The 22,290-nt window shown below is 44.3% G+C and overlaps 1 protein-coding gene across 4 annotated transcripts in view; it reads right to left on the reverse strand.

The window, feature by feature from the left end:
• The window catches only part of MAML3 (mastermind like transcriptional coactivator 3), a 269,830-nt gene that overhangs the window by 80,640 nt on the left and 166,900 nt on the right, over positions 1–22,290 (reverse strand). For all 4 annotated transcript variants that reach the window (XM_039550808.1, XM_039550807.1, XM_039550806.1 and 1 more), the window contains exon 2: positions 4,932–6,416. In XM_039550808.1, coding sequence (XP_039406742.1) covers positions 4,932–6,416 — 1,485 coding nt within the window. The remainder of the gene's footprint in view (positions 1–4,931; positions 6,417–22,290) is intronic.

The following is a 22,290-nucleotide window of genomic DNA, read 5'->3' on the forward strand; positions in this document are numbered from 1 at the left end:
CACTTTCCTGAGCAGTCTGTTCCCATTTCCTTACAATAGGATGAGTGGTTTAGTTGGGGCATGGGAGCAATGTTCTTATACTTTGATTTTGCAAGGTTTAGGCTGGGGAAAAAAATTTGAAGAAAAACACTGCCATATGAAATGAACAAAGTTTGTATTACATTAATAAGTACACACCCACAGGTCACAAAATGAGGAAACACCAACAAAATTGGGTTTTAGGATTATGCCATGGAGATCTTAGCCAAATGCTATCCAATATTTGTTTCTAGTGATTTATGCTAACATGGCCTCCTTCCCAACACAATGGACAGATGACAGCAGGCATGGTAAGAAGGCTAGGCTATGTTCACAAATTGCCTGGTAAAATGGTCAGAATCCATCCAAGCAAATTTTGTTAACCCACCTGTCCTTAAAAGTCTACCAGAGACTGATTTCTAGGGAGCACATTTGGACTTTTGTAAAAGGCAGGCGCTGCATCTAAACTCTAAGTCAAAGCTTTTGCGGAAAGCAGTGTCTACAAGTCAAATATAACATAGACATATTCATTCATGTAGGCATTCACTACAGCTCTATAGGCAGCTCAGCAAATGATCCTCACTGTCTCCTTATTTCCATTCCAGCCTGTCTCTCCTAAAATCTGGTAAGACAGTTGTGTCTCTGTCACACTTTCATGGAGTGAATACAAATCTGTCTTTCGTCTTTACTTTCAGGCAGGCTTTTAAAAAAGGCCAAATTCCAGAACAGGAACAATCTCTTTTTCCCACTGTCCCAAAGATAACCTTCAAAAAAGTGCAAAATCTCTTTTACAATTCCGGAGAGAAACACACCTTTTCACTTCTAAAGGACAACAATGATTATGTTTTGGAAATGTTCTCAGACACAGGTCTCTCCCTTTATCTTTGGCATGCAAAACCAGACTGAGCCGATGATACCTCTTGAATGTGTAAGATTAAAACAAAGGACAGATAATTAAATGTGAAGATATGCTTGCAGGATGGTGTCATTTTTCTCCTTCATTCACATCCGTACAATTTTAACAATATAAGCAGTGGTTTCAATAGGCAATAATTGTGGCATCCTCACAGTCCCATGCAGGCAAAGAGCTGCAGTCTAGTTTTATTTTTCTTACACCCATGGAGAATTCTGTTCTGTTTTGACCTCTCATTACTTGCCCTCACACACTTGGCTCCAAACATCAAATTCTGCCTCAGCCCTCCAACTTTTTTTCCATTGGGCTGCTTTTTTCTCTTACCATTATGCATTTGTATTGAACAGCTGGAACCAAGAAAGGGCATAATTAATTATTCTTAAATTTCCCAAAGAAAACGTTTTTATTTTTCTCAGTTTGAAATTACTTTTTGGTTTGAGGAAAAAGAGAAAAAAGTGCCTCCCATAAAACCTTGCATACATCTCAAAAACTTAATGGAACATTTTAGGTAAAACAACAGTGTAATTTTTGAAAAGGAGGTGGGTTCAGGCTTTCTTCCTTTCATTTCTAAAATCGTATAAAAAGTCTAAACAAAGTCACTTCTGCATCTTGGTGTGGAACTGATTTCTTTTATTATCACTTGAGAGCCAGAAGAGAAGAGGACCTCTACCCCTCAAATACCTATTAAGTTAGCATCCCTGTGAAAATCTACTTGCTGGATTAGCCTATAAACTCCACCTAAGCAAAAATGGAAGAACCACCCAGAAGAAGCAAGAGCAAAAAAGGGCAACACCTGTGACAATTGGGTTTAGGGCAGATCAGGGTACATGGAGCAAGGTAAAGAGCAGGTAATTCTAAGTACGAGTTGGACCAAGTAGAGAACAGTCAGGCATGAGGGAATATTAGTAGGACAGAGTCTTGATAAGGTAGACGAGTCAGGAACGACCATGAGTTTTGCTGGATATAGATGGGTCAGGGTCTGCCTATGGTTTTAACACTCAGTTCCAGAAAAAAATCCCATTAAAATTACCTTCAGGCCACCCCTGGAAAAATCCCTGCCTCAAAAATCCAAACCAGTATCTGCTTCATGCAAAAACACCCCATCCAATGCCCCTTTGAAGAGAAACAAGGTATAGAATAAGATACAGGACTTAATGGTTCAGGGCACATGGGTTGTTCAGCAACAGTGTGTAGAGGGCTACAACTGTAGTGCCAGTACCAGTCCTGGATCTCCACAGAAAAGCAAAGGACTAACACATCTGACAGGAAGAGTCTCAATACCCACAGTGCAGAGAGCCTTTAGAGAAATCCTACTTCTGCTGGATACTAGTTCTGCTAGCTAGGTTGCTAATTTAGCACTCCACCTGTCCAACCACTCATGCACATATTGAACAGAAAGGCTTCCTCTCTTTACAAGAGTAGGCAGTGATGCTCAGCATGCCCAGGACACAAGCCCAAAGCCTACTCTTGTAAAGAGAGGAAGCCTTTCTGATGATGTCTAAATCAGCTTTTGGTTCTCAAATATGCCCTTGTAAGAGTAACTTGACAGAAGTATATGGTCACTGCTAACTAGATGCAATAGGTAGATTCTTTTTCCTCTTAAATACAATTTGTTAAATCACTGTGATTATTTAACACAAACATACACTTTTACAAATCTCCATCAAACCCCAAAACTATAGTTTATAGTAGAAACTATAAACTGACAGAAAGATACATTCACTTTACATTCAGAAATGTATTTCAAACTGAAGAGTGCAATATTCTTGTTTTTCATCTGTGACCACATAGTAAGCAGATAATCTGCATCAGTCTGGGTTTAACTTAACAATATCAACATTTTACCACTTTTGCAAAAACAGTAAGTTCCATCAAGCGCATCTCACAATAATAAGCTTTCTAATTTTCCACAGGAAAATGCTTTTCAGGGAAGCAGGAGAGAAAGAAGGAAGAAATTACAGTTAGAAACTTATTGTTTCAACCTTTCTCACAAAAAAATCCCTTCAGTGTAGGCAAGTGGGTTCCACAAGTAGTAAAGGGGCCTTTTGACATCTACACCAAAGCAAGAACTCCCTCATCCTGGATGGATCAATAAATGTGAATTGCACATAAAATATAACAAAGTATGGCTCTGCCTTAAGTTTCTTCTTTGTATGCCACAGAAATGACTTAATATCTGGACTTGTTTATGGAAGAATGTCTAGTTGTATCCAAATATCTAGTTTTTCCTATATTAAAAAAAAAAGAGGAACTGAGTGAGATTAGATATATGAAACCTTGACTACACATTCATATTGGGGAATTGCAGAGAGATACTAACATGAATTTCTTGACTCATGAAATAGAGAAGGTGGCATTAACTCTTTCACACAGGCAGTTCATCCTCTCAACTGTTTGATGGGTCTTTGAGTTCAACAGATTTGACAAGAGCAAAAGAAAGAAACAATAAAGCATTAGACAGCATGACCAAGCATCCTCTGCCTCTCAGTTACAAACCAACAAATCTGTAGCTCCAATTACAGTCTGAGTTCCATGTCATTATTGCAGTAGTTCTCTAGATAAGCCTTCCCAAAGAGAAGAGGCTTTAGATCACCTGTGTCTAATGCAATAGGCAAGCAGAATTAATGTAAAAATAAAAAGCTTTGAGCTGTCACCATACATCCTGAACCAAAACCAGGAGGCAGATGAACATTTCTTTTTGTTTTGCAATTAATTTTAAATAACATGTGATGTCCTCTGACCTGGTAAAGCTCCTACTCCTCCTTATTGGTTGATCCCCAAACTCCACAAGTTGAAGGAATGACAAATTTTGCTGTATTTCTACATGCATTACAGTGTGAGTCACAGTTAAACCATGCTCAGAATTAAGTATTCCTTGTAGGTGGTGTGGAAACAGCTAATTTGGTGAAAAGCTGTTATGCTAAAATGATCAACTAACAATTCTATTCGTGTATTATACACTATTAGTGTATATCAGACTTCTTGACATGTTTTGGTGGCATGTAACTTCTGTGAAGGTATCGCCTACTTTGGGAATTGATTATTAACTTTAATCCATTTTTAAACTCTACCTACTTTGGTAATTGATTACTAACTTTAATAATTTTTAAACTCTCAAAACAACATTTAGAAAATTTGTTCTTGAACCTTTCCATCACACCAGTGGCCAGATCTTTACAGGGGCTGCACAATTAAGAATACCCTGCTGACCCAGGAGGCGACAGGGCATTGATGTAACCACTATTCAAACTGGTTATTAACTCATTACAAAGCATTCCCCAAGTCTGGCAACTGCTGCACCGTAGCTTAGCGTGGAATACACGTGAGACAGTGATGCCAAAGCATTGAAGCCAAATGGCTTTAGCCTCTTGCTGAAAGACAAAACACTTTGGGTTGCTAAAGACTGCTTGAAAGTCCCAGAATAAACCATCTCATCTCATCATCATGGTCCAAGCACCACTAAAAGCATTCTGTTGTTCTTACTTTTTCCAGTCAAAACCAAAGGCACCCAAAATGTTCATCCTTTGTTCCCAGAGCCAAAATGCCAAAAATGCTGTTTAAAGCTGGCTTGATCTCTACCCCAAGAAGAAAGGACCAACCACTCCATCTTTTTGTTACAATGCTAACTGCACTGTGGGAAACTAAGCCATGCAGTGGTTTGGGATCCACAACCATCAAGTCTTGCATTATGAAAAAAAAAGGAAACAAACCCTCCAAGGAGAAGTGATTTCTGACCCAAAATTTCCCAGAGTGGCCCTACACACTCATCAGAGGAAGCACAGGAAAGAGCAGTGAATTAACAACAGGTCTAAAGTATAATGCAACGTAATTTCAGTTGTTTCTTAAAATGATCATGCTCCAATACCATGTGAAAAATCCAAGAAGCATCTGCAATGATATTCCATGCTTTCCAGGAGAAAGAGGAGGTGAGTGAAGGAGACTGGACAAAGAGGTACTAAGCCTTTGTATTGGCCTCTCGTTGTCGTGCACTCACACTTACCTGACCAAGGGCAGGGAGTGTTGTATATGCCATGGGCTGATTTATCATTCCTTTCTGCTTCATGATGAGCATGCGTTTTTGCTCCTCGCTCAGGTGTGCCATCTGAGCTGGCATCTGTGGCTGCTGGGATTGCTGCTGCTGGATGTATGGCATCATGGGGTTCTTCCCAGGATTTGCCATTGGTGAGGTCATCCTCTGACTCAGTTCAGTATTGAAATGGGTCAGAGGTTTGGTGTTGCCATAAGAAAGCATATTGGGCTGTTTGCTCAAGGAGTTTGTGACCAAGTTATTTGGCTGCTGACTGATCATGTTCATGTGATTTTGAGGGAGGTAGTTATTAATTGTGGTCTTCTGGGGATTGTTTGCCATAGGAGGCACTACTGGGTTTTGGTTGCTAAAGGCTTGAGAGTACATCATTGGACTATTTGGTTTGTCTGCACTGAAGGGTCCTCCGTAGGGGCTAGATGGAGGCCCCACCGGTGACCAGCTTGAGGGCTGATTTGGATGCTGTTGCTGCTTCTGCTGCATGAGCTTGGCTCTTTGCTGCTGCTGGGCTGCCATCTGCTTGAGCTGCTCAGCTGGGGACAGGTCAGCGCTCGGCAGGGACACTGGCCCAGGCCCTGATCCTGCAACAGCCGATGCTGGGTTCATCAGGAAGCCATTTCCAGAGCGTGCCTGCATCTGTCCGGGAGTGTGGGCCTGGCTGGGAGTCTGAGGGGACTGGGCAATACAGTTTGCTGGTGATCCAGCACGGACTGGGGCCGGTGGTGCGCTGGATGCAGAAGCAATGCTGGAGGCTGTGGAGATGTTGGAAAATGGAGGACCGGAAGAAGATGGTCTGACCTGGGGAGACCCTAATGGGACATGAGCAAATGGAGAATGGGATGGATCGCTTTTTACGCTTGCACTCTCCTGGGTCTCTGTGGCAGGCCTGGGAAATTCGGGTTCCTTCTTCTCTTCAAAGTCTTCATTGAACAAATCCTGTATATCATCTTCTGGGACAGTGTTCGCCAGCTCATCTATGAGCTCCTGCCACTCCTGATCATTTAGGTTAATGTCTGAGAAGAGCTTGTTCTGATTTGAAAGAGATGTTTCAGAAGTGTCTATGCAGCTGGAGTCATCCAAAGGCTCTTGCTTTAGTTCCTTGTTCTGCAGGATGTTAAAACTATCATCCAGCTCATTGCAGCCATTAACAGGGAGCTTTATCTCGGAAAGCCCACCATTTTCACCCAAGCCTTCTAGACCACTCCTGTGACTTCCACTGTTCTGCAGGGGCAGAGAAGCTTTCATGTCAAGCTGGTGAAGAGGAGAAACAGCAGGCAAAGGCAAATTAATGGGCAAGCTGTTGATTGCCTCAATGCTTGACACATCCTTTCGTGTCCGCTTGCTGGTCGGAGAAAAGTTCCCATCACAAACTCCGTTCTGCTGTTCTCCATTGAGAGGTGAACGTGTGCCTTCCAACTTCCTTTTGACTGTCTCTTGAAGCTTAAAGAAAATAAGAGGAAAGAAAAAATTAACCATTTGCAGATGCAAAAAAAGTGCTCATGGGCACTGTGACAAGATACTCCTCATCAAGCCAGTGACAGTAAGTTTTAAAACTGATTAGGAAGTTCCTCTGATTTCATTCTTATGCTTGATCAATTTGAAAACACAGTATAAAAAAACTCAAACAACCAAACACCTCCCCCTGCCCCAAACCAAACCTTCCCTTGACTAGGAAAGCAGAACCGTAAAATAAGTCTGTGCTTTCCAAGCCAAGTCTGTGCTAACTTCCAAGAAATTTAGGGAGCAAGTTGACTAATTCAGCTTGTTAGTGCCTAATACAGGGATGAGATTTAAGCAGTGTGCCTAACACAGTGAGGACTCTTAAATTGGAACAAAAAAAGAAAAAAGGAATCACTAAAATTTACTTTTCCCTCTGAAATTCTTTTTGTTGGAAGTTTCTAGAAGCTTCTTTAAATATAACTGCAATACAATTGATTGACTACTTATATTGAAATGTGTTGTTGACAAAAAACATTTTTAATATAGTTTCATTTGATTAGCCCTCTGTTCTTGGCTAACATATTGAGAATCACTTTTAAGGGAGGAAAAAATATATCCACCCTAGAAAATAGAAGGCACTTTGCATAACGTTAACTCAATCAAATAATGAAAAAAAAAGGAAATCAGCTGTGTGCTAGGAGCTAACATAAAATGTAAATAGCTAACAGAAATAATAGCAAGATAAGTCTCCAGAAAAGCAAATAAATTGGAATATAAGAATTTTATAAAATATAATGTGTTAACATCAGCTTTAAGTCAGGTTAAAGAAGCATAGCAAAGAACTGTAACAAGGTACAGTCCTCCCCACTCACACCCAAGTTGAGTCCTTCACTTACGTACCAGGCTAAAAAAAGCATCTCTCTTCAGCTAAGGCAAAAAACAATAGTGGGGAGGAGAGGAAGCAAAGAGGTCACAGCTCTAGCAAATGCCTTCAGGACACACTTGCATCCTTGATACTAGAACAATAGAAGACAAAATACTGAAAGATTTTATCAATTTTTAAAGTATTCTTACTGGTAGGAAAGTCCCAGATACGAAGCTCCCACCCCTTCCCTAACCTAGAGGTCCTCAACCTTCTTTCTTTTCACAATCCAGATCCCATTTATTTCTCCCATCCCAGAGGACTGGTTCCCCTTTCATCCCATGTATAAGACAGGCAAGCAAATCCATATCTTGCTTAGGATTTGGAGGGAGTGGTTCTGGGAAGGCTGTGCCCTCCTCCTGCCCCTCAGGCCAGCGTGGCCTGTTTCAGCACACAATGCAGAGGGATGTGGCTGGCACAGGCATTGCTGCAGCCACAGCTGAGCATGCATGGGACACCAAGCTACTGGTGAGGCTGCTCTTCTGCAGAGAACCAAGCAGAAAGGCAAGGCTGTGGGTCTAAGCAGACCATCAATTCTTTGATTTGCACTGGAGCAGAACAGTTTTTTAATGTAGGAAATCAATTAACATGTGAATAAGAGTCACCAGTGGGTCACTGTTGGCATAAGTGACTGAGACTTTGCTGCCTGTTCTGCCTTGCACAAAGCCAGCATGTGCCAAGCTCCCACAGGCAGAAATTCCTCCACTTCTTGGCTTCTGTGGTGCCACACAGACCAGCCGAGTGGTGACCACAGCCTCTGCCACATGGCTGATCTCTTCCTCTGGTGTCTGCTCTTAAAACTCTGAATTTGGAGAGTTGTGGATGTTGATCTTGGAGATGAGAAAGTCCTGGGCAGATCTTTATAGCACCTTCCAATTCCCAAAGGGCACACAAGAAAGCTGGAGAAGGACTATCTCCAAGTGATAGGATAAGGGGGAATGGCTTCAAACTGATAGAGTGTGGGTTTAGATATTAGGAAGAAATTCTTCCCTGTGAGGATGGTGAGGCACTGGCACAGGTTGCTTAGAGAAGCTGTGGATGTCCCGTCCCTGGAAGTGTTCAAGGCCAGCCTGGATGAGGCTCTGAGCAACCTGGTCTAGTGGAAGGTGTCCCCGCCTATGGCAAGGAGGTTGGAATTAGATGATTTTTAAGGTCCCTTCCAACTTAGACCATTCTGTGCATTTATGCCTGTGCAGCACTGCCTCTGTGCACCCTGAGACTCTCCCCTCCCCAGTTTCTGGAGATGAGGGAACAGCCCAGCCAGTGGTTTGCATACGAAGTTCCTCTCCCTGTGTTGCAGGCTGTGATGAGGAACCAGCCTGCAGCAATGTGGAGGTCAGGAAGGCTGTGAGCATATTTTGGGCCTCCCTATCAAGTCCCTGTCACTGTGTTACCACTCCTCTCCCACCTGCAGCAGCTCTTGTCCCCATGAGCTCTGCAGATGCAGGTGGGAATGCACACTGTGCCACTCTCTCTGGATTAATGCCTGGCATAGACAGGTTTATCAGCCATAGTCTGCAGGAACCCACTAGGCTGCAGAGCGCAGAGCCCTGCAGGAAAGGACCACCTTCTCAGCTCTGTGCCACAGCAGCAGAGCTCTGGGTGCTTGCCCAGAGGTGGTAATTGCCTCAATCTGTGCCAGTTAGCAGCCATGTGGAAAGGAAGTCAACACCCAAGACTAGTGTGAAGGATCAAAATCAGATCCCACAAGGGGACTTATGGTATAGGTCTCACCTCTGCTCCCTCCCTACCCTAAAAACCCATGTTAAGCTGAACACCAGTGTGTGTGACATTACAGCTCTCTGCTGCTTTTTGAGTTGTGTATCTGCCGTGCTGCAGAATCCTACAGTTGAGTTTGTTCCACTGATCTTTATATAACCCTGGATCAGACCCTGGAGACAGGAAAGGATGGTACAGATGCGGTAATGGCACAGCAGCACAGCTCCAGGGCAAGAAAAGAAAAAGCATGAGCTGGCCTCAAGTGCAGGTGGTCAGTTGATATAATGGGTTAAAATAGCATATTTAAATATTGCGCTAATGGGCCACTCACACAATTTACAGCTGAAATCACCCATTTCAACTCCTAAGCCATCTCACTACAGAGTCACTATTGCCACATCAGAAAAACATTCACCAAACAGCAAGTGACTCAAGACCAAACTCAATGGGCATACACAGGCAAAAACAGGATTTGAAGAAATGTTCAAAATGTGTCGTGGCCCTTTACCCCAAGTTCATATTGACCAAATGCTGGGTTAAAGTAAGAACGGGACCTGGTGGCAGGCTTCTCATCATGAAGTAAAGTTCCTATAAGGAAAAGATGGGAAAAAAGTTGTCTTAAGGCAGGGAGTAGTCAGAGTAATTATCTCCTGAGGAATACAAGCAAACTGACTCCATACATTTTGCAAGTTTGAATGAATCCTTGACAAAATACTGGTAAGAGTGATATGCTTTCACATGGTTTCATGCTTTCAGGTTTATTTTATCCTGAATCTATCACCTTATTTGTATATGAATGTTCACCAAAAGAATCTATCTAGTCTGGCAAATAACCAGCCCTAAAAATATCAGTTCCTAAAGTTTCATCATGTGCTGGAACTTGGATGTCCCCCTCTACAAATATACAGTGACTTTAGTGAACGTAAAAGCAGGCCCAGTATATAAATATTAATAAACATGTTTATTATGCATTACAACAAAAAGCAGCTTGACATGGAAACTATTTTCTATCAAATATGAAGCTTACAGAAGTTGTGCCTTGTTGCAAAAAGAAATTAAACCTCTTCTAAGTTTGTACCTCCACATTGTTCTCCTTCAGAGACTTTAGGACTTGGTAGGTTAACAGGCACTAATCTTTTTATTTTCTTTTTTTGCTCATTGAAAAACTGTAGGTAGACAAAAACTTAACATGAAAGGTTTGTTTGAAGGCAACATGCTGGGTACAACCTTTGCAGGTGGGGAAGCACCTTGATTCCAGCATTTTGGAGGAGTTGGGAGCCATAACAATAGATGTATCTTCTTTTTCTGAGGTACAACACAGAAATACCCTTATCAAATGATTTCAATGAAAACTTTCCTTTTCATATCTTGATTTCATTCCCAATCACCACGTTAACTCTTGGATGGTTTGGATATCCTACACTGAGCATATACTGGCAAACAGTTTACCACCACCAGGATTCCACAGTGTCTTAGACTAAAACCTCAGCACTTCCCTCTATAAACACAATCCCTGAAGTAAAATAGTATCTCTTAAAGTACCCTCCTTCTCCTTCCTAGTACAAATACACAGTTTGTGCATGTTTTACAGCATGCATCACGAAGATATTAGCAGGAGCTGAGAGATTGATGTCTAGGAACAGAAGGCTGTTGCCACATAAAAAAAAAGGAAAATGTTAAAATCAAAGGAAAATATTAAAATAAAACAACCCCCTTGCCAGCTTCATAAGCCTTTAGCTTTAATCACACAAAATATTTGGCTGATGAATCTTCATTTCACAGCGGTTTTCTACCCCAAAGCAAAAGAGGGTGAAGCAGGACTCTCGATTCTTTATATGCCTTTGGAGAAACTCCAGTTGCAGAGTGAGAAAAGGTCAAATTTGGCACGTTGACTTTTTAAATCACTTTCAGTTGGAGGAGAGGCAGGGGGACAGAAGCTGTGCACGCAAATGCACACTGACCCGAACAGTCTAATCCAACCCATCCTGAAATCCTCGGCAGAGCTTCTTGGACATGCCGTGACAGACCCAATAGATAAACAAGACTGTGTGGAGGCTGTTGGCAGGGCTTTCATCTGTGAGGAGAAGCTGCTCCGCTTCATCTCACCAGCAGCAATTCATTTTTCAAAAGAAATGAGACAGAGGTACTGTTGTTATAGCAACAGCCGAGCCACTCACTAGCCCATCCTCCACTGTGGAGCTGCCTTTGGTGGGTGGCTGTTCCAGTCGTCCATGGGGAGTGACTGGGGCTGTGGCAGCAGAATAGTCGTTTCATTGCTTCTTAAAAAAACCCCAACACAAAAACCAGGGGGAGGTGGGGAAGCCGAGAGGCTAAATTCTCTCTATGCCAATAGAAGTTGGACATGATTCACAGGGTCTAACACAGGTCCACCTCTCCTCTGTGAGCCCCCAGATGAGGCTGATATCACTTTTACAGATGTTTTTGTGTACCAGCTACATGTAGCCACTGACTTTCCCTAGGGCAGCTCCAGCCACTTCAATACAAGGGCAACAACTCTGAGAGGTCTGGTCCACTTGGCTCCCCAGCTCTGCTGGAACATGCCCTGCTCTGGAGCTATCTTTGCTCCCTGTGGAAAAGCAGAGAAACTAGCCAATGCCGAAATTCTTCCACAGAGAATATGCATGTGTAGAAAAAACAAGAATTATCATCTTCTCCACATGCTCTTCTGTGACTCTTTCTGTTAAAAATTGTTCTTTTCAGTTCTTCATGTTGCATGAGTCTGGCCCACCAGTCATCATGACCTTCAGTTCCTTTCCATGAAATGAATTCAAGTCTTGGCCCTTCCTCCAGGGTTTCTACTCTCCCTTCCATCAGTGTGTCTGTTCCTGAGTTTGCCCCACCTTTCTTCTCCCTTTTTCTGCTAGAGCTTCTCCAGAAAGATCTTGATACTTTTTACCTCCAACAGGGAGTACTTACCATGAGCTCTGCCAAACACCACCCCAATTCAGCAGCCTCCAGCCTGCAACCTGATGACTGAGTCAAGTTTGCTACTTAACTTGTGCTGCACACAAATCCTATCAACAATTTAGGAAGTGTCCCAGGGGTGGCCGTGAAGTGACACTAAGCAAGTGGATTTGACAAGACAGCATCTGAGATCAGTAAGGAATAATCAGCATTGCCATTTGCATGCCAGCAATTCAGCTTCAGCGTTTGAAAAGATTTTTTGCACTCACCTCCTTGCTGTATCACCTCTGACACTGCCATTCTAAAGTCAGTGTTGCCAGAGTGCCACTGCCTGAGGTACAGCCACATCTTGTCACCAGTGTTTTAAGTCCACCAGCTCCATAGTGGCCTCCCAATGACACCTGCTCCAGTGTCCTGCAGAGGTGGTGGGGATCACAGGACCTGTTTCAAAAACCCGTTGGAACTGACCTCAGACAAGCAGCCAAGCAAAGTGGAGGCGAGTTACATATCACCACTTCCCACAAATGAAAGTATTTCATGCATCCAATCACTCCCCTACTATTTGAATTTCCTCATGCTGCTGAAAGCATGGCACTGATGCCTGCTAACTCGCAGGATGAAGCCTGATGTAGCAAATTGATTTTGGAGCACAACTGCTCATTTAAAGCACATGCTGTGCTCTTCCACGCTAGGCCTGGCTGCCCAGCTCTTGTTGGCCAGGGCAATGTTTCAGATATGCAGGAAATTCACGTGAAATCTGTCTGAAGTTGGTAAAATCTCATCCTGCCAACCTAGCCAGTAACCTGTACAACTCTGCAGGCTCACAGAGTAACCTCTGCCCCAGGGAAGGGGTCAACCTTTTGCCCCTTACGCTGCAAAGGGCTGCTGGGGACTCTTGTCATCACCGTTGTTTTTGCCATCAGTCACCAGAAGAACGAAACACCTCGCAGTAATAGAAAAATGATGATCAAGGCACTGGTTAAACCTGCAAGAGCTAACAGGGAGAAAACCAACCTACTTCCTCACATTTTAGCCAGTCAGACAGAAAGGGTTTCTCACTGAAGAGTGAGAGTAAAAAGTCATGGTGCCTGGATGCAAAGTTGAACCTGAGTTGATGGACAGTCTTTTAGACTAATGACGCTTCTCGCAATTTACGTATTTAAACCGCGTGGAAAGGCGGGAATTGCCTTTTGTCCCAGCTCGCCTGCCGGAAGGTGGGGGGGGCCTCGGAGCCTCCGGGCCCCGCTGGGCCAGGCCGGGCCCCCTGCTACCTTCCCCTTTTCCCAACGCCGCGGCACGGACCCTGGATCTCTGGGGGAGGAACTATCCCAGAGCCACAGGCAGCTAAAACCAGCCATAGTCTGCCACACAGCTAAACCCATCTGGCGCGACTTCTTGGGACTGGTGGGTCCCACTCCTCTCCACGCGGAGCTGGTGGAGCCAGCAGGAGCCAGTGGAGCCTCCTTTCTGCAGCCAGCACACTTGGCGCTAAACTGAGGAAGACACCATGCAGCCAGCAGCACAGAGGGAGCGAGGCTTTCTTCCACTGTAAAGCCAGAACAAGAACACTCTTCAGCATGGTGGTTTCAGAGCCAGAGAGAAAGAGAAAGTGAGTCATGTGAGACAAAGCTGAAAATGGCAACCGGAGAAAAAGAGGGTGGTGCCGCGTTTTTCGCGCGTAGCTTAAAAAAACTTTCTTGCCTGCCGTGGTAAGAAACTGTAATATCACAATCTGTTTGTCTCTTTAATCCATTTGAAGTACATGGGGGGATGGAGAATTCATGTGTGGCCCGTGAAGACTCTGAGGAGTGCCTATGCCAAGCTATATAAAAGCAGCGAGAGGCTTTTAGAGACTTGTGGGGAAGAAGGCCTTTGTGTTCGGGTCAAAATAACTCATCCTTAAAAAGATTAATAACCCCATGTGATGGCCCATGTTTGGCAGTGTGAAGGAACTGAGATTTTTCATGGAAGAGATGTTTTTACACCAGAGCAGATTGTTTCTTTCTGGGTGGGTCTGCTGTTGGTGGCAGTTTAGGAACCACATGAAGCAGAAGAAACCCTTTTTTCCTTAAGCATAAAAGAGAGACTTTTCAAGAATTGCAACACTGACTAAAACCCCAGGTTCTGTTATCCTTTGTGCAAGTTGAATATAAGTGAGAGAAGTGCTGGAAAAAAGGGGAGGTTTGGTTTAATTTTTTGTTATTTCTTTTTACTTTTAATTCTGTTAGTAATAAACTTTTTTTCTTTGTACAGCAACTGTTTCAGTTTGAACCTGTTTTACCTCGCAGCTCTCAAGTTTTCCTCAATATTTTCTTATTTTCCCCTTATGAAAATAACAGATTTCGTGTGCTTGACGCTTAGCTGCGTCAAACCACGACAAGAGCACAAATTATTTAATGGATGGAATGCTGTTATCATTGTCAAAGAGCCTTCCTGCCCAAGTATATGATCTACATGTATGTATGATCTACTCCTCTTCAGATCCATCTAATTTAATTTTGCTTCGGCCCTGTACTAGTTTGAAAACGAACCAGTGGGAGGCACCAAGTCAGAATAACAATTTAATAGGGAAATTAAAGAAAAGGAAAAAATAAAAGAAAACCCTGGTTCAAACTGACAGAGTCAGGATACAACCTGACACCCTGTTAGTCAGGGTGGTGGTAGCAGTCTGGTAGAATGGTGGCTGCAGTCCTCCTGAAGTGGTGGATGTGGTTCTGTTGAAGCAGTGATCCTGTAGAAGGGTCTGCTCTTCCTTGGAAGGTTCAGTGGTGGCTATGTAGCTCCTGTCCTCTGGAAATCCAGTGGAAAGGGTTGTCTCTGGTGTTCGGAATCTCAGATTATATCCAGGATGGAATGCTTGCTTGGTTCCTCCCTCTGGGTGGAGCATCTCACAATGGGATGATGAGTCATGAGGCCAAGTGTTGATGAGGCTCATTAACAGAAGATGGTCCGGAGGGAGTTATCTCTGAGTCATGCAGCAGGGCATTGATGGGCCATTAACAGAAAGATAGTCTGGGGGCAGAAGGCAAGGAAACACTGCCCCACCTGATTTCAACAGCTCATGAGGATGGTAATAGAATACACTGCAACCCAGGACATTATCCACCCCTTATTCTATTACCATCTACATCATCCCAAATCAATACCGTCCTTAAACTCTACACACACACACACACACACACACACACACATATATACAATGAAACCCTACACACAGTTCGCACCTGGTATACAACAGGTTTCCCCATCTTTCTGCATTACCTGCCAAGTGTAACCGGGTCCTTGAGCAAAGACAATCCTACGGATGGGTTTGCCTTTGCCTGATGTGGGATTAATCCAAACAGTCTTTCCTAAAATACCTCTCAGGTGTACCACAGGGACTCTATCTCCATCCACTGTGTGCAAGGGTTCAGACTCAGTGGGACCAGCTCAACTGATGGACCCTTGGGTATTGACCACCCAGGTGGCCTTTGCTAAGTTCACTTCCCAATTTTTGAAGGTCCCCCCACCAAGTGCCTTTAAGGTGGTTTTAAGCAGTCCATTGCAGCGTTCAACTTTCCCAGCAGCTGGTGCATGATAAGGGATATGATATATCCATCCGATACTGTGTTCTGTGGCCCAGGTGATTATGAGGCTGTTCTTAAAATAAGTCCCATTGTCTGACTCAATCCTCTCAGGGGTGCCATGTCTCCACAAGACTTGCTTTTCCAGGCCCAAGATGGTGTTCCGGGCTGTAGCATGAGGCACAGGTTAAGTCTCCAGCCATCCAGTGGTTGCTTCAACCATGGTCAACACGTAGCACTTGCCTTGGTGGGTCTGGGGAAGTGTGATGTAGTCAACTTGCCAGGCTTCCCCATACCTATACTTTGACAGTCGTCTACCGTACCACAGAGGCTTCACCCGCTTGGCCTGTTTGATTGCAGCACAGGTCTCGCAACTGTGGATGACCTGTGAGATGCTGTCCACGGTAAGGTCCACCCCTCAGTCACGGGCCCATCGGTATGTTGCATCTCTCCCCTGATGACCAGAGGCATCATGGGCCCAACGAGCTAGGAATAATTCTCCCTTGTGCTGCCAGTCCAGATCCACCTGAGATACTTTCACCTTGGCAGCTTGGTCCACCTGCTCATTGTTGCGATGCTCTTCATTAGGCCGAATCTTGGGTACGTGCGCATCCATGTGTTGAACCTTCAAGGTCAGCCTCTCTACTTGGGCGACGATGTCCTGCCAAATCTCAGCGGCCCAGATTGGTTTTCCTCTGCGCTGCCAGTTGGCCCTCTTCCACCTTTCCAGCCAACCCCACAGAGCATTGGCTACCATCCATGAATTAGTGTAGAGGTAGAGCTTTGGCCACTTCTCTCTTTCAGCTATGTCCAGAGCTAATTGGACAGCTTTGAGTTCAGCAAATTGGCTCGATCCACCTTCTCCTTCAGTAGCTTGTGCAACTTGTTGTGTGGGGCTCCATACAGTGGCTTTCCATTTCCAGATAGTGCCTACGATTCGGCAGGAACTATCAGTGAAGAGGGCATATCGTCTTTCAGACTCCGGTAGCTCATCACATGGTGGGGCTTCCTCGGCACAGGTCACTTGCTCTTCCTCTCCTTCAGAAGATAATCCAAAAGTCTCACCTTCAGGCCAGTTTGTTATGATTTCCAGAATCCCAGGGCGATTCAGGTTTCCAATACAGGCACGCTGCGTGATGAGGGTGATCCATTTGCTCCAAGTAGCATCGGTGGTGTGATGCGTGGAAGGAACCTTTCCCTTGAACATCCAACCCAGCACTGGTAATCAGGGTGCCAGAAGCAACTGTGCTTCTGTGCCAATTACCTCTGAGGCAGCTTGAACTCTACCTGGCTAGAGGAAGGGCCTCTCTATTCCTGGTCATGGTACACGTTGCTTCCTTCTGGTGAATATGCTCCCGAGATCCCTTCAAGAGGATCGGTCACATTATCATTCCTATACCATCTGGAGTTCTGTGCAGGAGAGACTGGAGCAGCGTTGACTCTAGATGAGCTTCTTGTGGTAGTTGTCCCTCTTTTTAGTTCACGTACCCTGGCTGCTAAGGAGGAGGTGGGTTTTCCATGCCACTTACTCATGTCTTCTCCATGTTCCTGAAGGAAAAACCAGAGATTATCTCATGGAGTGTATCCTCTCTCCCTGGTTGGGGGACGCCTGCTCCTAATGGCAGAGACTCTTGTTGGTTCTGGTGGGATGTGGTAAATTTCTTCCTTAAGTTCCTTTTTCAGTTTCTGATGGCCTTCTTCAATCAAGCTCCGGATTTGCTCAGCCAGCCTTGTTTCCATGGATGAGACATGGGTGCGAAATGGGGCTGTGACAGTGTCCTCGTAAATCCTCAGTTTGTTGACCAAGATGCCCACCCTGTCCTCACCTTCCCTCCATTGCAGCGTTGCCAGGTAATGGGAGTATATCTCTGGTCCAAGATGTGTGAATCTCAACCACACCTGTGATGTGCACTGGACACCATCTGGGCTCTTAGGAAATCTCTTGTCTTCTGAGAAAATTATTTCCAGCACAGCCAATTCCCTCAGGCGCTGGATACCTTGTTCCATTGTGCTCCATTTTCATTGGTGCACCTGGAGGTCTTCTTTACAAAGGTACCTGTCCCTTACACTTGTAAGCAGTCGCTGCCAGAAGCTGAGAGTTTCTTGGGTTCTCCCGATCCCCTGGTCAATCACCACATCCCAGGACAGAGATCCCAGTTGCCTGGCCTCACTTCCGTCCAGAATGGTGTCATTGGCTGCAGTGTCCCAGATGCGGAGCAGCCAGGTCAGGATAGACTCGTTCATCTGGCGGGTGAATTCCCTCCGCAGGTCTCGCAGCTCACCCAGGGATAGCAACCAAGTGATGATCTCTGGCTCTGTTTCTTCTGCTGGGTGCGAAGGTCCTGCTGCATCCTCGTTGGTCACTATGCGGACTGATTTGCTTTTTGATTTCTTCTTCTGAACGGGGCAACTGCAATCGGTTTAGGCTGTTCTGGTCCACTGACAGTTTGCGTGGAGACGCTGATGGTGCTTTTGGTTCCTTTCTCCTCTGTGTCAGTTTGCTTAGACATGGATGCTGTTGTTTTGCATTTGGTTTCTTTCTCCTCTGTGACAGTCTGCGTAGAGATGGACACTGTTGCTTTGCTTTTGGTTCCTTTCTTCTTTGTGAAAGGCTGTACAGACATGGTGTTTGTTGCTTTGCTCCTTTTTCCCTCCTCCTCAAGCAGACGTTGCACCACACCAAGTAGTGTTTTGTTTCTAAGCATGGTGTACACAATGAAGGCCATAGAGAAAAAAAAGAATAGAACTGACAAGAAGATCATACCATCCTTAACATCCAGAGGGAACTCAATATTTTCAAAAACTGCTGTGCCTGGCCTGAAAGGCTGGAAGAAACCACTCTCTACTCTTCCCACCAGGGGCTGGGTGTGATTGCTGAGGAGATCCCAGACATAGCAGCCCAGACTAGGACAGCCAAACAAAACTGAGTATATACTCTGAATGGTATTCATCGCCTCGCAGGTTATTATGCTATAGACATAATAAACCAATAAAGAAATTCTTATACCATTCCCTGGTTTTAACAGGAGCAATACAACAGGCAGGTAGTTACCCATGTGAGGAAAAATATAGAGACCAGGATACAGTATCCATATAGACAAGCTGAGCACCAGGGTGAATAGGTTTCTGTTAATACAAAATTGTAATTCTGACTTTCTCTCAGAGCAAGCCCCACACTGGGCGCCAAAATATGTACTAGTTTGAAAACGAACCAGTGGGAGGCACCAAGTCAGAATAACAATTTAATAGGGAAATTAAAGAAAAGGAAAAAAATAAAAGAAAACCCTGGTTCAAACTGACAGAGTCAGGATACAACCTGACACCCTGTTAGTCAGGGTGGTGGTAGCAGTCTGGTAGAATGGTGGCTGCAGTCCTCCTGAAGTGGTGGATGTGGTTCTGTTGAAGCAGTGATCCTGTAGAAGGGTCTGCTCTTCCTTGGAAGGTTCAGTGGTGGCTATGTAGCTCCTGTCCTCTGGAAATCCAGTGGAAAGGGTTGTCTCTGGTGTTCGGAATCTCAGATTATATCCAGGATGGAATGCTTGCTTGGTTCCTCCCTCTGGGTGGAGCATCTCACAATGGGATGATGAGTCATGAGGCCAGCCGTTGATGTACTCATTAACAGAAGATGGTCCAGAGGGAGTTATCTCTGAGTCATGCAGCAGGGCATTGATGGGCCATTAACAGAAAGATAGTCTGGGGGCAGAAGGCAAGGAAACACTGCCCCACCTGCTTTCAGCATCTCATGCGGACGGTAATGGAATACACTGCAACCCAGGACAGGCCCAATAGGCTAAACACTGACAAAGCAGTAACCTCGTTGCTTTGGGAGTGCCAGCACTGCTCCATTTGTGCAAAAGTCTTAGTGAAGGTGCTAAGAGCCTGCAAACTGAACTACTGAGCTGGCCGTGTCTACTCGTGCCTCTCACACCCAGCAGCAGAGCTCTACTCTCTCTGAAAGTGTCCTTGCAGATGGCATGAGCTGCATTTTCAGGGTGTGTTATGAGGATTTAGTCAAGCAACCTCTAACTGACTTGTCTGGCAGTTGCTCTGGTAAGTCTTCACCCTTGGAAAACATTTCCAGTCTGCTTTGTATCTGGACAGAAGACAGGCTATGATAAAAAGAAGACATTGGAGATTATTAAAGCTGTGCCTCCAAACGAACTCCTACAAATCAGGGTAGAAACGATATGCAGGAACCTCTTGTATTTTAATTTAAGAACCAGCAAAACAACATACCCAGAGTTGTTGCACATGCACCATAGCTACTCAGTAGCTCTTTAAACTGTGTATGTGACATGAGGAATGGTTTCCTGGGGAAAATTTTGTCCTAGTTCATCCTTGGATGAGCACAAGTCATAGCAGGGTAGTGAAATACGCTGTTGGCATCTTGCCTGACTAGCAAAGGTGTATGTGGGACACGAAAGCATTCCTGTCCTCTGCAAAGGAGGAGCAGCTGTGTGACAGCCTCTGCTTTCCTTGTCATTAAGGCACCAGTAGGATGTGAGCCCTGTTCCTGATTTCAGAACTGACAGACTAAAACCTTGTCCAACTGATGTAAGGGAAAAGCCCTTCCTATACTTAGGGCAAGCAAATTACCTTCCAGCTGCTTGCAAAATACTGCCATGGCACAATCTACATACATATTACTCCAGAATATTCTCAGAGAAACTCTGAAGAATGAGCCAGAAGAGATGGTGAAGGCATGACAGTACTCCCCTGATGACACCATAGATTTCCATGGACTAGGAGTTTCTGTTGGATCTCTTTTATTACCAAAGCCTATCTAGTGCATGATCTCTAGAAGCCAGATAGCAAGCTGACAGAAGGCTGAACTCAGAAATGGCACAGTTGTCTTCCATTCATATCATTGGTGTTAACTCCCAACACACATCACTTCATGGCAACATACTTATTCCATACGTGCATGAAGCAGCACCTTCCAGTTCCTCAAATCGATGTGGGCTAAGTAATTTCGGGGATTCTTCCACATGACTAAGTTCAAGTTCATGCTTTTTGAAGCAAAATGTTTCATACAATTGGAAAAGGAAGGAAATGAGAGCCACATCGTCTATACACTGTACCTGTTCAAGCCCACACATTTTAGTCACCCTCTTGGGGTAACATCATAAATGAAACTTCCACTTGAAAATAATTTAAATATCAAATTAACAGATTTCCACAACTAACACATTAAAAGAAAAAATTTTGGGAATCAGTTATACTGTGTTGCAAACAAAATGGTGAATTTAGCCTCCTCTTCCCCATCTGTTCCCCGTGCCTGAATGGGCAGCTTCACTGAGGACATAGGTCAGCTGAAGATTTTTCTGCAACGACAAATACCTTTAAAGGGGTGCAGGTTATTTAAGTACAGGTTGAACAATTAACAATACAGTAAGCATTGCAAAGGAGACCCAAGCATGGGGGAAGGGGAGGGAAATGAATCCTTTGCATGGTAATTAATTCTCATATTTTTTCTACATTTTAATTGTTTGCATAGTAATGAGACATCTTTTGGGGAAAGGAAAAAAAAATCCAACATGGGACAGATGAGTTTGGAAATAAATTTGTGCTCAGCTACTGACCATTTAAAAATAAATAATAAAATCACATAACTGAAAATGCCAAAATAGAAAATATGTCAGAGACAGCTTTTTCCTTCAGTCAGACAATTCCCTGATCAGCACAATCAGCTTGATCCATCTCTAGGAAAGAGGAGAAATGCAGGAACTGGTTGGTTGTCTTGACTTTACATATCTCTTTAAAAGAAGACAGGCAGCAGCCGTTTTGAAAGACTTGTGGACAAAACCCATGGATCAATCCTGAAAGGTGCTGAAGCCCTCAGGTCACAGAACCATAGAAAGGTCTGGGTTGGAAGGGACCTTATAGAGCATCCTGTTCCAATACGCCTGCCATGGGCAGGGATAACACCCCAGATCAGGTTGTTTAGGGCCCCATCCAACCTGCCTTGAACACTCCATGGTGAATCCCCTTAAGCTCCCTAGGAATCAGGGGCACATTGATAAGGTAATTTCTTCTGCACCAAAATTTCTTCAGAGATAGACACTATGTCTGATGGAACAACTCCTCTCTGCATTTATTTTTTGGCTTCAATGCAAGTTATAGACAGTACTGGAAAAAAAAAAAATGCAGGATCACTGAAGCTCTGTGAAGACTCAAGGACTCAAAGGACTGTATAGGATGCCCCAGACATGTTCTGAATTGTTCTGAGCACAGTTTGAGAGCTATTTGACAAGGGCTAAAGGCCAGACAGCACTGAACAGCAGATTTGCCCTAAATATGGCCAAGTAAACCATACAAACTTTAGCTCTTTGTGGCCTCAGTACCTTCACCTCAAGCTGATCTCAGGTCCCACAAAGGCACACAGCACAACTAATGGAAAAGCACATGTCTGGTCTCCCAGCTCCCAGCAATTACCAGAGTCACAGACTCACGAGGCTGGACCTGCTGTGTGGCATCAACTGCAAATGTACTATTTAAGTCTACTGATGAAGTATAAAGAAAAAGATTTTAAGCAAATGAAGGCCCTGATTCAGCACAGTATTTAGCACATGCTTCACCTTGAGTACACTAAGCAACCTAAAAGACAAAGAATGGTTTATGCAATAAATGACATCAGACCAAGACCTTTGCTCAGATCTTACCTTCTTTATTTCATCTACAGTAGCTGTCTCCAACACAGGATAAACCTCTTCTTCTCTCCCATCTTACTCTGGATATACATACA

This window comes from Corvus cornix, chromosome 4, assembly GCF_000738735.6.
Source record: "Corvus cornix cornix isolate S_Up_H32 chromosome 4, ASM73873v5, whole genome shotgun sequence".
In the NCBI taxonomy this organism is placed as follows: domain Eukaryota; kingdom Metazoa; phylum Chordata; class Aves; order Passeriformes; family Corvidae; genus Corvus; species Corvus cornix.